The sequence below is a fragment of the Magnolia sinica genome, chromosome 1 (genome assembly GCF_029962835.1).
Source record: "Magnolia sinica isolate HGM2019 chromosome 1, MsV1, whole genome shotgun sequence".
Taxonomy (NCBI): Eukaryota; Viridiplantae; Streptophyta; class Magnoliopsida; order Magnoliales; family Magnoliaceae; genus Magnolia; species Magnolia sinica.
Window position 1 is genome coordinate 108508598 of NC_080573.1, and position 18517 is coordinate 108527114.

The 18517-nt window shown below is 41.5% G+C and overlaps 1 protein-coding gene across 1 annotated transcript in view; it reads left to right on the plus strand.

The window, feature by feature from the left end:
* The first annotated feature begins 14613 nt into the window (after positions 1-14613).
* Positions 14614-18517, plus strand: part of LOC131253478 (uncharacterized) — a 67070-nt gene continuing 63166 nt past the window's right edge. Inside the window, exon 1 of the mRNA XM_058254486.1 lies at positions 14614-14980. Within this exon, the coding sequence (XP_058110469.1) occupies positions 14798-14980 (183 nt within the window). The 5' untranslated portion in view covers positions 14614-14797. The remainder of the gene's footprint in view (positions 14981-18517) is intronic.

Consider the following 18517-nt stretch of genomic DNA (forward strand, 5'->3'; position numbering starts at 1 on the left):
CCGTTGAAGTACCCAAATTTTGATGTGGTCAGCATGTTGCTACCATTCGTCTCCTCACTAGATTCTGCAATATTAGTATCTTTGAAGAACTCTTTGATTTCTTCATCATTGACTTAAGATTCTACCAATCATTCTTCATGTACCCTGTCATACCACAATTCCAGTACTTCAACTTGTCTTTGCCCTTACCTTTGCCCTTGGATTTGAATATCGATCGTGAAGGTCTATTGTCCTACTTAGAAAATTATCCCTTCGTAACCAGTACATCTATAGAAGCGCTCATGTCACCTCTTTTTTTTCTCATTGCTCTCAACTAAAGTGTTGTGACAACAGTTTCAATGTTAATAGTCATCCTACTAGTGCACAGATTTTTGAATGACTCATACAATGCTGGAAGAGAATTCAACAGAATACATGCTTGATCTTCATCTTTCATCGTCTCATCCACATTCAACACTTTACAAATAAGCCTATTGAAGTTACTAATGTAGGCCTCAACGTCAGCCCTCTCTGTCATCTCCAAATTGAACAATTACATCTTCAATTATAAGCGATTCTTAAGACACTTCTTCGCATAGATATTATCTAGTTTCGCCCATATATCCATTGCAGTTTTCTCTCTCATAATATTATAAAGTACCTCATTCATTAGACACAATTGGATTGAGATATTTACTTTTTTTTTTATCTAACTTGTTCCATTTATCTTCTTTTATAGTTTCAAGCTGCTTTCTAAGAAGTACTTCGTCCAATCCTTGTTGAACTAGGATGCCAACATCTTATCTTTCCATAGTTTAAAATTGTTTTTTATCAGAATACTTCTTTATATCGAACTTTATGTTGTATGCAATTGATAGATGTTTTCAGATTCGATCTGCTTCCCAATGTTAGCTCTGATACCATTTGTCGGGACTCGCAGAAGCACGTAAATCAGAATCAAGTAAATAATTGCAATCGCACAAACAAACCTAACGAAGAACAATCCGATTTTTACATGGAAAAATCCTCGTGGGAAAAAAATCACGACACAAAGCGACGAGTAATGCACTATGAAAAGCACTATTACAAGAGATAATCGATCTTACCGATTCGAACAACACCTTGCATCTCATTTGAACCTTAACTATTACCTTGAAACCCTTATGAACATCTTGGAAAGCCTTTAATATGCCATAATTCTAATTACACTCGATATAAATATATATACACACACACACACACACACACACACACACACACACACATTTACTATTACAAATAAAATAAAATAAAAATCACGCACTTACGCAATTCTGCACATGCCATCGATCATAGTGTTGAGCAATCGACACTGATCGAGCACCCTTCGATCACTCAAGCAGACCAAAGTTTGAGTGAACGAACTAGCCAAAAACTATCTAGAGAGTAAACAAGGATATTTTGAATATTCTTGATCGATCAACTTAGAGGTTCGAGCGATCGGGCATGGTCCAAAACTGTCTTGCAAGCAATCTATCTAATTCTGGAGATATTCGAGCTATCAAATCCCCTGATTTTGCATAGAATGAAGACATCCATTAACAATTTGTTCATTGTAGTTCTTTTAATAGATTTATTACATTTATTGATGAAAGAACAAGTTCTTAAACACGGAGTAAAAAGAATTCATTAAGAAGGATTAACCTACACTCTTTCACAAATTGATTAGTTGTTGATCACAACTGGGTTTTAAAAGGATAACTGAATATCCGTCCGGATTCAAATCAACTAGACTCATCAAAGGGCACAAATGTCCAATCAATCAAACATCGGGTGTGAGTGTTTGACACTCCCAGACATCTTAACCATGTACTAAATCTAAATTCAAGCCTTTGCTAACCCATGTGGCATCGTATTTGATTGAATTCAACCAACGTATCTAAATCTCAATTGGAACACATCAGAGGAAGCAGTGCTGATAATGGTGGCCACCGTTGAAACTGTCCTGGGACCACCGTGATGTTAATTTGCCTTCCAATCTGTTCGCAAATTTATACAGGCCTTGATGAAACAGAAGGGAAAACACAAATATATGCTTGTTCGGGACTTCTGCAACTCGCGTTAAGTTTTTAACAGTGTTCCTTCAATTCCCATTCTGTGGTCCACTTGAGCCGTGGATCTGCTTGATTTTTAGGCTCATTCACTAAGGTGATATGGAAAAATGGATGGACGGCGTTGATAAAACAGACACGTCACAGTAAGCCCCAGCGCCACGGAGTCCCTGTTAGGGCTCGCAATCTGCGTCCGCTTTAAACCTACTGTAAACTTCAAAATTAGATTAGCCGAATAATCCTAACCGGTGATCTGTAGACACCTTTTTCTTGAAATAGGCCAGTTGCATATGGAAGCGGATTGGCTGCTGTACCATACACCAAAGCTGATGTGGGTACGCGTCGTGCGAAGACGAGGACTGACGCTCCTCGAGCTCCGAGTTGTACGGCCGGTTCAAAGGGGATCAAAGTTACATGCCCAAAAATGGTGTATTTATTATATCTACACCGTTCATCCATTTTTGGAAATCATTTTAAGGGCATGCTTGGGAGCGTGGATTTGGAACCCCCTGGATTCGCAACCCCCGGGATTGGAAATCCCCTGGATTGGCAATCTTCTCGGTGTGTTTGGCACCCTGGAGTGTGAATCAGCTTTAATTCAAAAATACCTATACATAATATATTCAGGGGGGTTTGAATTTAATTACTAAATCAGCTTTAATATCCCCAATTAGTGAGATATATAATTTTTGACACTATGCTTGTGATAAGCCCGCTAAAATATATGCTTTGCCTAAAATTGATGAAATTCCAAGTCTCAGATGGACCGCAAGCAAAAGATCATGTTTGAGTAACTAACCAACGATTTTTAATCGTTGATTAATATGGACAATGTTTGGATGGTCTTCAATCTCCCAATCCCGAGCATCTGGTCCTGTGCCAATTCCACTCCATGTTGGGGAAGAATGAGAAATTTGCGACTTTACGACCCATTTATGGCCCATTTAGGAAACTACGCCCACCTCATTTTCCTTTGCGAGAATACGCCCCGGCTGTACGGAAGGCTTGCCAAAGGTCGAAAATGCCCCTGCTTGTTCCTTCAAGCGGATATGTGGCGCTCGAAGACGAGCGCTGACACTCCTCGAACTCCGAGTTGTACGAACGGTTCAAAAGATATCAGAGTTACATGGGCCCCACAGTTACGTATTTATTATATCCACAACGTTCATCCATAGTTCGAGATCATTTCAGAGCATTATCAAAAAAAAAAAATTCCTATCCAAAGATCAACTGGACCACACCATAAAGTGCAAAGGGAAAATTGATTTTAACCGTTAAAAATTTTGTAGGGCCCACCATAACATTTATTTTCCATCCAATATATTCATAATGTCACAAAGACCTGGATGAAGAGGAAAAACAAATTTTGTAATGATCCAAAACTTCTGGGACCCCTAAAAGGGTTTCAATGGTAGACGTTCAATATTCCACTGCCTTTTACAGTGTGGTCCACTTGATAGCTAAATCTGTCTTATTTTTCTTCCCAAGCGTTAGTACGAGTTCGCCAAATAGATGGATGGTTTGGATATAACACATACCTCATAAAAGGACCCACAAAGGTGGTGGGGATTACAACAGGGAAAAAAAAGAGCTGGTATCTTTGGCTACGGATTATAACCGTAGCGATAACCATAGCCAATGCTTTTTCAATATATCCTCTACTATACATCGAAGGTCTTTCGATATGTACTTCGATATATCAAATGTCTTTCGATTAATCGGAAAAGGTCCAAAACTGCCCAGCAACTTTGCATAAAAAATCCTGCAATTTTCGATTAATCGAAGTGTATTCGATATGTATCGAAGATATAGCTACAGATTATAGTTGTAGCCATAATTGTAGTCCGAAAAAGTCTATGCAAATTTTTTTATTTTTTTATTTTTTATTTTTAAGTTTTTATTTTTTACATGGAGAACTTTATTCTACTTACAATTTTCTCTAATACATATCTATATAAATATGTATATATAAGCATATAAAAAAAAATTCTCTCTTTTTTTCTTTTATTTCTCTATTCATTCAACAAGAATATCTTATAAACCAAAATTAGTTACTTGATGTACCCTATATGATTTTGGGGTAGGAGAAGATACTTTAGCCAACTAACCTAGTTATTTTCTAAGATTCCATTAGGTCGATGGTCGAAAATCCATTTCATTCACTTTGCGGTCAATTTCAATCAGTTCGTGGTCATTTCTATGCATTTCACTGGCAATTCCCTCCACTTCACGGACAATTCCATGCATTTCACGGTCATCCCAAACTATTTCGTGTTGATTCACGGTCGTTTCGAGGCATTTCGCGGTCAATTCCCTTCACTTTCACGATCATTTGCATGCATTTCGCGCTCAAATCGCTTCAAACCATGATCATTCTCATGCACTTCACGGTCATCCAAAACAATTCCGTGTTGATTCACGGTCGTTTCGAGGCATTTCGCGGTCAATTCCCTTCACTTCACGGTCAGTTACATGCAACTGACCGCTGATCATGAATTGATGCGATTTGACCGCGAAATGCATGCAAATGACCGTGGAGTGAAGCGAATTGACCGCGAAATGCCTCGAAACGACCGTGAATCAACACGGAATTGTTTGGGACGACCGTGAAGTGCATGGGAATGATCATGGTTTGAAGCGAATTGACCGTGAAATGCATGCAACTGACCGTGAAGTAAAGGGAATTGACCGCGAAATGCCTTGAAATGACTGTGAATCAACACAGAATTGTTTGGGACGACCGTGAAATGCATGGGAATGATCATGGTTTGAAGTGATTTGACCGTAAAATGCATGCAAATGATCGTCAAGTGAAGGGAATTGACCGCGAAATGCCTCGAAACGACCGTGAATCAACATGGAATTGTTTGGGACGACCATGAAATGCATGGGAATGATCATGGTTTGAAGCGAATTGACCGCGAAATGCATGCAAATGACCATGAAGTGAAGGGAATTGACCGCGAAATGCCTCGAAACGACCGTGAATCAACACGGAATTGTTTGGGACGACCGTGAAGTGCATGGGAATGATCATGGTTTGAAGCGATTTGACCGCGAAATGCATGCAACTGACCGTGCAGTGAAGGGAATTGACCGTGAAATGCCTCAAAATGACCGTGAATCAACACGGAATTGTTTGGGATGACCGCAAAATGCATGGGAATATGCATGAGAATGATCATGGTTTGAAGCGATTTGACTGCGAAATGCATGCAACTGACCGTGAAGTGAAGGGAATTGACCGCGAAATGCCTCGAAACGACCGTGAATCAACACGGAATTGTTTAGAATGACCGTGAAATGCATGGGAATGATCATGGTTTGAAGCGAATTGACCGCAAAATGCATGCAAATGACCGTGAAGTGAAGGGAATTGACCACGAAATGCCTCGAAACAACCGTGAATCAACACGGAATTGTTTGGAATGACCGTGAAATGCATGAGAATGATCATGGTTTGAAGCGATTTGACCGCGAAATGCATGTAAATTACCGTGAAGTGAAGGAAATTGACCGCGAAATGCCTCGAAACGACCGTGAATCAACACGGAATTGTTTGGGATGACCGCGAAATGCATAGGAATGATCATGGTTTGAAGCGATTTGACCGCGAAATGTATGCAAATGACCGTGGAGTGAAGGGAATTGACGGTGAAATGCCTCGAAATGACCGTGAATCAACATGGAATTGTTTGGAATGACCACGAAATGCATAAGAATGATCATGGTTTGAAGCGATTTGACCGCGAAATGCATGCAAATGACCGTGGAGTGAGGGGAATTGATCGCGAAATGCCTTGAAACGACTGTGAATCAACACGGAATTGTTTGGAATGACCGTGAAATGCATGGGAATGATCATGGTTTGAGCGAATTGACCGCGAAATGCATGCAAATGACCGTGAAGTGAAGGGAATTGACCATGAAATGCCTCGAAACGACCGTGAATCAACACGGAATTGTTTGGAATGACCGTGAAATGCATGGGAATGATCATGGTTTGAAGCGAATTGACCGCAAAATGCATGCAAATGACCGTGAAGTGAAGGGAATTGACCGCGAAATGCCTCGAAATGACCGTGAATCAACACGGAATTGTTTGGAATGACCGTGAAATGCATGGGAATGATCATGGTTTGAAGCGAATTGATCGCGAAATGCATGCAAATGACCATGAAGTGAAGGGAATTGACCGCGAAATGCCTCGAAACGACCGTGAATCAACACGGAATTGTTTGGAATGACCGTGAAATGCATGGGAATGATCATGGTTTGAAGCGAATTGATCGCGAAATGCATGCAAATGACCGTGAAGTGAAGGGAATTGACCGCGAAATGCCTCGAAACGACCGTGAATCAACACGGAATTGTTTGGGATGACTGCGAAATGCATAGGAATGATCATGGTTTGAAGCGATTTGACCGCGAAATTCATGCAAATGACCGTAGAGTGAAGGGAATTGACTGCGAAATGCCTCGAAACGACCGTGAATCAACACGGAATTGTTTGGAATGACCGTGAAATGCATGGGAATGATCATGGTTTGAAGCGAATTGACTGCGAAATGCATGCAAATGACCGTGAAGTGAAGCGAATTGACCGCGAAATGCCTCAAAATGACCGTGAATCAACACGGAATTGTTTGGGACGACCGTGAAGTGCATGGGAATGATCATGGTTTGAAGCGATTTGACCGCGAAATGCATGCAACTGACCGTGCAGTGAAGGGAATTGACCGTGAAATGCCTCGAAACGATCGTGAATCAACACGGAATTGTTTGGGATGACCGTGAAATGCATGGGAATGATCATTATTTGAAGCGATTTGACAGCGAAATGCATGCAAATGACCGTGAAGTGAGGGGGATTGACCTCGAAATGCCTCGAAACGACCGTGAATTAACATGGAATTGTTTGGGATGACCATGAAATGCATGGGAATGATCATGGTTTAAAGCGATTTGACCGCAAAATGCATGCAAATGACCGTGAAGTGAAGGGGATTGACCGCGAAATGCCTCGAAACGACCGTGAATCAACACGAAATTGTTTACTAGATGCAATATCACATCCTCCAGTCCATTATCATATCCTTCTTTGAGCACTTCGATCAATAGAGATTCTTTACCAGATGATGATGGGCAATCATTCTCAATTGACCCATACAACAACATACCCTCGATTCCATCACCATCTCCTCCCCCTTCTTCTTTTAAATCGAGCTTCTCGATTAGCGAATGGTGACCCATCTCCTCCACTTAAAACCCTTTCCCAGTCAATAAGATTCTGGTTGCTGGACCATTGAGGTACATTTTCGATATATCGATATTTACTCGATATATACTTACTTCAATATATCGAAATATCGGAGATATAATCAATAATTGCACTAAAAAAGCAGTTTGACACTCGACATTTTCTGACAATTTTCGATATATCGAAATCTAGTTGATATATCGATACCTCGATATATCGACATCTACTCGATTATATCGATAATACAATTTAAAAAGTATTTTGTCGCTGGACAGTGTGTGACTATTTTCGATCAATCAAATAATAGTCGATATATCGGTCGGTTGTAAAGATGACTTACTAATATTATATCGACTAGATTTCGATATAATCAACAACTTACTCTACCATTAATCGATTAGGTTTCGATTATATCGAAGAGGTTCGATATATCGTGTTCTATTCGATATATCGAAGTGTAATTTTTCTGTTTTTTTTCTAATGTGTTTTTTTAATTTTTTTTTTAATATTTTTTTTGTTTTACTTTTTTAGGTTAGCTTGTTAGTACACACCCATGTCGGTACACACTCCATGTTTTCCAAGTTGTGTTCATAGTGTGCTTCTTCTAGTCTCTTAAGTTGCATGGTCATTTGCATGCATTTTGCGGTCAAATCGCTTCAAACCATGATCATTCCCATGCATTTCACAGTCATCCCAAACAATTCCGTGTTGATTCACGGTCGTTTCGAGGCATTTCGCGGTCAATTCCCTTCACTTCACGGTCATTTGCATGCATTTCGCGGTCAATTCGCTTCAAACCATGATCATCCCATGCATTTCCCGGTCATTCCAAACAATTCCGTGTTGATTCACGGTCGTTTCGAGGCATTTCGCGGTCAATTCCCTTCACTTTACGGTCATTTGCATGCATTTCGCGGTCAAATCGCTTCAAACCATGATCATTCCCATGCATTTCGCGGTCATCCCAAACAATTCCGTGTTGATTCACGGTTGTTTTGAGGCATTTCGCGGTCAATTCCCTTCACTCCACGGTCATTTGCATGCATTTCGTGGTCAAATTGCTTCAAACCATGATCATTCCTATGAATTTTGCGGTCATCTCAAACAATTCCGTGTTGATTCACGGTCGTTTCGAGGCATTTCGCGGTCAATTCCCTTCACTCCACGGTCAGTTGCATGCATTTCACAGTCAAATCGCTTCAAACCATGATCGTTCCCATGCATTTCGCGGTCATCCCAAACAATTCCATGTTGATTCACGGTCGTTTCGAGGCATTTCGCGGTCAATTCCCTTCACTCCACGGTCATTTGCATGCATTTCGCGGTCAAATCGCTTCAAACCATGATCATTCCCATGCATTTCGCGGTCATCCCAAACAATTTCGTGTTGATTCACGGTCGTTTCGAGGCATTTCGCGGTCAATTCCCTTCACTCCACGGTCATTTGCATGCATTTCGCGGTCAAATCGCTTCAAACCATGATCATTCCCATGCATTTCGCGGTCATGCCAAACAATTCCGTGTTGATTCACGGTCGTTTCGAGGCATTTCGCGGTCAATTCCCTTCACTCCACGGTCAGTTGCATGCATTTCGCGGTCAATTCGCTTCAAACCATGATCATTCCCATGCATTTCACTATCATCCCAAACAATTTCGTGTTGATTCACGGCCGTTTCGAGGCATTTCGCGGTCAATTCGCTTCACTCCACGGTCAATTGCATGCATTTCACGGTCAATTCACTTCAAACCATGATCATTCCCATGCATTTCACTGTCATCCTAAACAATTCCGTGTTGATTCACGGTCGTTTCGAGGCATTTCGCGGTCAATTCGCTTCACTTCACGGTCGATTCCATGCTTTTGCGGGCAATTCGCTTCAAACCATGATCATTCCCATGCATTTCACGGTCATCCCAAACAATTCCGTGTTGATTTACGGTCATTTCGAGGCATTTCGCGATCAATTCCCTTCACTTCACGGTCAGTTGCATGCATTTCGCAGACAATTCGCTTCAAACCATGATCATTCCCATGCATTTCACGGTCGTCCCAAACAATTCCGTGTTGATTCACGGTCGTTTCGAGGCATTTCGCGGTTAATTCCCTTCACTTGACGATCATTTGCATGCATTTTACGGTCAAATCACTTCAAACCATGATCATTCCCATGCATTTCACGGTCGTCCCAAACAATTCTGTGTTGATTCACGGTCATTTCAAGGCATTTCGTGGTCAATTCCCTTCACTTCACGGCCATGTCCATGCTTGCGGTCAATTCGCTTCAAACCATGATCATTCCCATGCACTTCACGGTCGTCCCAAACAATTCCGTGTTGATTCACGGTTGTTTCGAGGCATTTCGCGGTCAATTTGCTTCACTCCACGGTCATTTGCATGCATTTCGCAGTCAATTCGCTTCAAACCATGATCATTCTCATGCATTTCACGGTCATTCCAAACAATTCCGTGTTGATTCACAGTCGTTTCGAGGCATTTCGCGGTCAATTCCCTTCACTTCACGGTCAGTTGCATGCATTTCGCAGTCAAATCGCTTCAAACCATGATCATTCCCATGCATTTCGCGGTCATCCCAAACAATTCCGTGTTGATTCACGGTCGTTTCGAGGCATTTCACGGTCAATTCCCTTCACTGCACGGTCAGTTGCATGCATTTCGCGGTCAAATCGCTTCAAACCATGATCATCCCATGCACTTCACGGTTGTCCCAAACAATTCCATGTTGATTCACGGTCGTTTCGAGGCATTTCGCGGTCAATTCGCTTCACTTCACAGTCATTTGCATGCATTTCGCGGTCAATTCGCTTCAAACCATGATCATTCTCATGCATTTCACGGTCATTCCAAACAATTCCGTGTTGATTTACGGTCGTTTCGAGGCATTTCACGGTCAATTCCCTTCACTTGACGATCATTTGCATACATTTTACGGTCAAATCACTTCAAACCATGATCATTCCCATGCATTTCACGGTCGTCCCAAACAATTCCGTGTTGATTCACGGTCATTTCGAGGCATTTCGGTCAATTCCCTTCACTTCACGGTCGATTGCATGCATTTCGCGCCAAATCACTTCAAACCATGATCATTCCCATGCATTTCACGGTCGTCCCAAACAATTAGGTGTTGATTCACCGTGCATTTCGGTCAATTCCCTTCACTTCACGGTCATTTGCATGCATTTCGCGTCAAAGCGCATTAATTCATGATCAGCGGTCAGTTGCATGGAACTGACCGTGAAGGCGATTGGACCGTGAAATGCCTCAAACGACCGTGAATCAACACTAATTGTGTTTGGGAGGACCGTGAAGTGCATGGGAATGATCATGGTTTGAAGCGATTTGAGCGCGAAATGCATGCAAATGATCGTGAAGTGAAGGGAATTGACCGCGAAATGCCTCGAAACGACCGTGAATCAACACGAAATAGTTGGGATGACCGTGAAATGCATGGAATTGTCCGTGAAGTGGAGGGAATTGACGGTGAAATGCATGGAAATGACCACGAACTGATTAAAATTGACCGCAAAGTGAATGAAATGGATTTTCGAACATCGACCTGATGGAATCTTAGAAAATAACTAGGTTAGTTGGCTAAAGTATCTTCTCCTACCCCAAAATCATATAGGGTACATCAAGTAACTAATTTTGGTTTATAAGATATTTTTGTTGAATGAATAGAGTAATAAATGAAGAAAAGAGAGAATTTTTTTTTATATGCTTATATATACATATTTATATAGATATGTATTAGAGAAAATTGTAGGTAGAATAAAGTTCTCCATGTAAAAAATAAAAACTAAAAAATAAAAAATAAAAAAATAAAAAAATTTGCATAGACTTTTACGGACTACAGTTATGACTACAACTATAATCTGTAGCTATATCTTCAATACATATCGAATACACTTCGATTAATCGAAAATTGCAGGATTTTTTTATGCAAAGTTGCTGGACAGTTTTGGACCTTTTCCGATTAATCGAAAGACATTCGATATATCGAAGTACATATCGAAAGACCTTCGATGTATAGTAGAGGACATATTGAAAAAGCATCGGCCGCGGTTATCGCTACGGTTATAATCCGTAGCCAAAGATATCAGCTCTTTTTTTTCCCTTGTAATCCCTACCGCCTTTGTGGGTCCTTTTATGAGGTATGTGTTATATCCAAACCGTCCATCTATTTGGCGAACTCGTACTACGCTTGGGAAGAAAAATAAGACAGATTTAGCTATCAAGTGGACCACACTGTAAAAGGCAGTGGAAGATTGAACGTCTACCATTGAAACCCTTTTAGGGGTCCCAGAAGTTTTGGATCATTACAAAATTTGTTTTTCCTCTTCATCCAGGTCTTCGTGACATTATGAATATATTGGATGGAAAATAAATGTTATGGTGGGCCCTACAAAAGTTTCCACGGTGAAAATCAAATTTCTGCTGCTTTGTGGTGTGGTCCAGTTGCTCTTTGGATATGATTTTTTTTGCTTGGATAATGCTCCGAAATGATCTCGAAATATGGATGAACGTTGTGGATATAATAAATACGTAACTGTGGGGCCCATGTAACTCTGATCTCCCTTGAACGGAACGGATTGGCTACTCCCCACGACACCAGCCAATGGCTAACCGTCCATTCTCTCGGGGCCCACCATGATGTATGTGTGCCATCCATGCCGTCCATCTATTTTTATATATCATTTTATGACATAGAAAAAGAAATGAAGTATATTTCAATCTCAAGTGGACCACATTACAGGAAACAGTGATGAATAAATTTTAACCATTAAAAACGTTTTGGTGCCATAAAAGTTTTTGATTAAGCTGATATTTATTTTTTCTCTTCATCCGGGTCTTTATGACCAAATCAACATATTGGATGTCAAATAAACAGTATAGTGGGCCTTAAGAGGATTTTAATGGCGAATATCCATTCATTATTTTTCTCCTGTGGTGTGGCCCACCTAAGATTTATATCCCTATAATTTTTTTTTATAAAAACATAAAATGATCTTTAAAAATGGATTAACGGAATGGATGAAACACTTACATCATGGTGGGGCCCACAGAGCACCGACCACCAGCCACGGGGCTGGTGTTTGGGGGAGTAGCCAATCCGTCTCCCTTTTGAACCGTTCGTACAACTCGAAGTTCGAGGAGTGTCAGCGCTTGTCTTCAAGCGCCACATATCCGCTCGAAGGAACAACCAGGGGCATTTTCAACCTTTGACAAGCCTTCCGTACAGCTGGGGCGTATTCTCGCAAAGGAAAATAAGGTGGGCGTAGTTTTCTAAATGGGCCATTAATGGGTCGTACAGTCGCAAGTTTCTCCAGTGACATACATTTATACCTATAACTATTGAAATAATTTTAGGTGTAATCCAAGCTCTCACCTTGGATTACAAACCCCCTCAATGAGGGGATTAGGAACCCCCTAGATTGGCAATCCCCACTTACTTTATGCTGCTAAACAACTAAGGGCCCGTTTGGACGGGAGTATTAGGGTGGAGTACATTGCAGTGGGTTGGAGTGCACAGAAAACGAAGCTGAGTACAGTCGCACAGGTGTTTGGACGGCAAGGGATTGAAGGCCGATGGGATTCACCAGCGATCCAGTTGGAATCAGCAGCTGGATTGGATTTCTCCTGCTAGATTTGGCACAACGCCTGGTCGCCTGGTCATCTGGTGTTGGATACCCCTATTCTCTAGCTCGTGGCCCACTTGTATACCCTCAGACCCTGGATGACTGACACCTGTCGCCTTGTGCCCACCCAAAATACCCTCTTCTCTTGCTCGTGGCCCACCTGTACAGCCTCATACTCCGGATGACTGACATCTGTCGCTTTGTGCCCACCATAAAATACACAGACAAATCAAAGTTCTAAAAACAATGAAATCCATCTAACGGCCTAGATTTGCTACTGCTCAGTTCATCTTGTGTCCATCATAATGTAAGATTTGTCATGTGTGGGCCTGCATAAATCCCGTTGCTTCAGAAAACCGGATCCAGACCACGATGAGTGGACTAGATGAGCCGATTGATGGTTGTGATTGTATTTCTATGTAATAGGCTTTGGTGGACCTCATACCACCCTATAATTCTATTTAAAAAGGCTTTTAGTGAGGATGTCACCAAAGCCTGTACGATGGATGGCTCATGCGGTCCGCTCATTACCATACAGCGTATCAATCGATCATCATCTCAAGATATGGTGCACAAAAGCCCATAATCACAACCGTTGATTGTCTCTATCTAGTCCACCACACGATCCACCAAGTGAAATGACCAGAATATCCTTAAGAAACATCAAATATACTAACGTTTGAAATGACTGGAGTCCCATGCCCGGCCAAGCACGCCTCCGCATCTACAACGTTTGGAATCGTTGGACTGCCCAAACGTACACACCATACGGGCGCTGGATCGTCACTCCAATTGGATAGGAGACAATCCGCTGATTTTCAATAAAGAGCTTCGTTTTATGTGCACTCCAACCCACTGCAACATACTCCACCCTAATACTCCCGTCCAAACGGGCCCCAAGTGAAATGACCAGAATATCCTTAAGAAACATCAAATATACTAACGTTTGAAATGACTGGAGTCCCATGCCCGGCCAAGCACGCCTCCGCATCTACAACGTTTGGAATCGTTGGACTGCCCAAACGTACACACCATACGGGCGCTGGATCGTCACTCCAATTGGATAGGAGACAATCCGCTGATTTTCAATAAAGAGCTTCGTTTTATGTGCACTCCAACCCACTGCAACATACTCCACCCTAATACTCCCGTCCAAACGGGCCCTTAGGATTTGAAACCCCCCTCTAATCCTCTCCAATCCAAGGTGCCAAACGTCCCCGAAAGCATGAGCTAAAAAATAATCATATCCAAAGGTCAGATGGATCACACCATAAATAGCCGCGGATATAATGATTTTCACTGTTGAAACATTTGTAGGGCCTACCACAACGATTTTATTCCATCCAATCTGTTCATAAGGTCTCAAAGACATGGATGAAGAGGAAAAAAATATATCGATCTGGTCCAAAACTTCTGTGACCCTGAAAGGGTTTCAATGGTAGAAGTTCAATCCCCCACTGCTTTTTTGCAGTGTGGTCAACTTGATCTTTATATCTGTCTTATTTTCCTTCTTAAGCCTTATGCCGAGCTCGCCAAATGGATGGACGGTTTGGATATAACATATACCTCCTGATGGGACCCACAGAACTTGCTGACGTCAATACACCAGCTATATCGCTGATGCGTGGTACACCAGCCCATCTGCTTCCGATCTGAGGTAGGACTGTCATGAAAGAAGAAGAACGGGGAAGCTGCCATTATCTGCAAAACAGAGTCTGATTCTTCGAAGCTGGAAAGAAGGAATTCATATAGAGAAGGCCATGAAACCCTGATTCTCACTCAGAAATCTCTCTCATTTCCTTTCAAAAGATGGAGGGAAAGAAGGAGATAGCAGCGGCAGCAGAGAAGGAGAAGAAGGAGAAGAAGGAAACGGATCCTGAATTCTTCAGCTGCTTCCTCCAGCCATCAAATGCTGATTCCGATCCCAATTACATTGGGATCCGCCGTCTCCTTCTCTATAAGAAGGCCCAGTCCGGAATTGATCGCCGCAAGGTAGGCCATTGGTGTGTTTTTCTTCCTTCGCCTCGATTTCATTTCGCTCCGCCTCTTTTATCAGGCTTTTGATAATTTCCATTTCTTTTGAGTCGTTTGGCAAACTGGAATTTGAAATTTACTTAAGAATCCAATTCCAGGAATTGAATCCCTGACAATACATTCTGTCAGTTGTGTTTGGCGACCTGGAATTGGAATCTAGTTCTCAAGAATTTGCAAGCTGCCGTTTCAGCAAGAATCATTAATGGCTTAAAATTAGGTATTGAATTCCTGCAGAGACTGATTTCTGGCTAAATTCTAGGTCGTCAAAAGTGAAAATTGGCCCCGGAATTCCAAAAGAGCAAATTCCAGGTTGCCAAATGATTCCTAGGGGTCTTGTTGGCAACCTGGGATTTAGAAGTTTTTAACGAATTTATTTCCAGGATACATATTCTCTGCGAAATGATTTCAATGGTCATGTTTGGCAACTGTGAACGTTGTTCTGTGGAATCCAGAAATTTTGTTGGGTACTGGGAATTCATTCCCTTGGAAGGTCTATTTATAAATCAGATGAAAAAAATATGACTGTTGCGAGGACATTCATTCTGCTGGATTTGCAAGTTGGCCTCTGGCCAGGAATTAGAGAACTTGCATTTTGGTGGGATTGGATTACAACTTGAATCCATTTCTTACATTTTCAAGGCTGCCAAATACAAGAATTTTCCCTAGTTGAGGTTTCCATTTCCAGCAGCATACTTTTCCAGGTCGCCAAACGACCCCTAAGAAATGCATTGAAATGATAATTGCATAGAATTCATCACTTTTTTTTTTTGGGGTCAAGTAACAAGAATTGGAGGGTCGTTTTGGTTCCCAATGTGTTTACACCTGATCTAACACGGTTAAATCAGATGATTCGGAAGATGCCACGTGGCAACATTATCTCGATGAAAATCTTTACGGCTGTTAAAATGACAAATTTGGCCATTAAGACATAAAATTGGCCATTAAAAATGGAAAATGGCCAACTAACGGTCACAATGGCTGACAATGCTCATAATGGCCAATGACAGACGACCAACCATGGCAGAAACGGCCTAATGACATAAACAGCTAAAATAACGACATAAGCGGCCGAAATGATGACATAAATTACTAACGACTGACACGGCTGGATGAAGGAAGGTTATTGTAGGAAATCAGATAAAGACTAAGTCAAAGATTGCCATGGTTGTGGGACACCTGTCACACAATTGAAGCGATAAGAACAAATAATCACAACTACATGTGACGAAATAGGCCATGACTGCTTAGTGTCCTAACTGGTCTAGTAACCATCCACAATAAAGAAAGTGACAAAACAGTTACATAACTACCTCATGTCATCTTAACGGCCGACAACTGATCATGACCAACAACAAAAACGACCAAAATAATGTTAAAAATGGCTGTTTGAGTGACAAAAATGGCTGTTTTAACGTCAGAAATGGCCGTTTCGACAGTAATTGCTATTTACATGTGGCAAATAGTAATATTCTACAATTACTTAGTGGCCTAAATGATTGCTCACTAAATAAGGTGGGGAAACGGTTACATAAGTAACTTTCTAATCACCACCCACAATAAAGAAGGTGGCAAAGCAGTTACATAATTAACTCTCTAGCAACCTCACAAAAACTTCTATAAATAGAAGAATGATTGAAATTCTCAAGGCCCTTGCTAACATAATCAAACCGCAATGCAATGCTGCTTATCTTAGCTTAGTTTAATTCCTGTCCGTCTACACTACCACACTGGACCGACTTTAGTTTAGCTTAGTGCAATCCCATCCGTCTACACTATCATGCTAGATTGACCTTAGTTTAGCTTAGCATAATCTTGTTCGTCTACGCTACCACGTTAGACTAACTCTTTAGTTTAGTTTTTATGTAATTCCCCTCGTTTATGCCACAATCGCTGGATTAAGGAAGATTGTAGTTTTAGGACTTGCCATTTACGCCACAGCTGCTGGATTGCAGATGATTTACTTCTGTTTATAAGTGTTTATCTTTGTAAACATTTATCCATGCAACTTTATTTTCTTTTGGTTACTCTTGCTGTGTTATTGATTAATTAACTGTTGCTATCACGGTGGAAAAAGTCCTTTCGGTTGAAAGGCAGAAAAAACTCATTAGAAGGATAGTCCCTCTCTTTTGCAAATTGCCTGATCTCTCTGGCAGGTGGCTGGATTGATCCGTGAGGTTTTTGGTCTCTCTGTCTATCTCAATGCTTGGGGTTAAAGGTGTTCGATTTGGATCGTGTCGCATTAGGCTTTGGCACACCCAACATATCACACAACCGAATTCGAGCCAAAACTGTTTTTGCCACGCCTGGTAGGACAAGTGTGCAACAGCTAGTTCAATAATATAACAATATAACTAGGAGATCTAATCGGCTTAGTATAGGCCCGGACGAGCAAGAAGTGCAACATGTGCAATAAAACATGCCTGTAGAGGCCGAACCTCAAGCACATGAACCATTTGAAACTGGATCTTCCTCCAGTTCATTGGGGAGTGTCACGCCCTAAACTCGGGAATTAGGCTCACTAAATTTCGGTGTTGACAACCTTTGTAGTATCATATTCTTGGCTTCTAGCTCCCATACGGCAGGTTTCGATACTGGGATCCTGCAAGAAAGATTTTCAAGTTTTTTTTTTTGGTAAAGGAGCATAACCACAAGTGTACCCAAGTCACAAAATATCATCACCACATATATACTAATATAATCTTAGAGTTTAGTGCTGGAAGGGAAAAAGGGTGATGGGGGTAGGTGATGGATTGATGGGAAGTGATTGAACTACTTAGAGATTTGTGCAAGTGGGGCTCGCACCATGCGTGTGTTGCATGGCCTACCTCAGATTGCAACTTCTAATATGGGTGTTGGAATGGAACATGCCGCACAACATTTTAATCACAGTGCTTGCGCGGTCGCAAAGGTATATGTCTTGGGTCATTACAGTACTGAAATAGGTCTATGATCTAAGCTCGCCTGTTTGGTATGTCGGGAATATGTTGGCATCGAAAACGAAGCATATGGTTGGTCTCACAGGGTGACAGGTCTTACAGGGAGTGTTACAGAGGCCTTACATAATGTGCAAGTTAGCCTGCAACAAATGTTTGAGCAAAGGAGGATCCAGGCCGAACAAGCAATAATTTAGGTTGAAAATCTCAGTAGATTAATGAAGGTTCTCTTAGAGAGACTACCTGATAATCGGTCATGTATTATGGACATTAACCTTTCAGTGAATCTTGGATATGATCAACCGACTAATCCTCAAATGAGAATTGGTCAATTTGATCAACTCGACTTTAGCTTGCCACTTCATGAAGGCATGGGGGGAAACGACCGAAATGGCTGACCAAATGGCCATTTTGACTATGATATCCTTTATAATAGGAATTGTTAAGGGCAATTCAACCTTGGAGCCGAACAACTTGAGGGGTAACTTCTTTTGCCTCTGGTTCCTCCATTGGTAAACTCCATGGCTCTAGAACCACAAGTAGAGCGGTTGTGGGGAGTTGT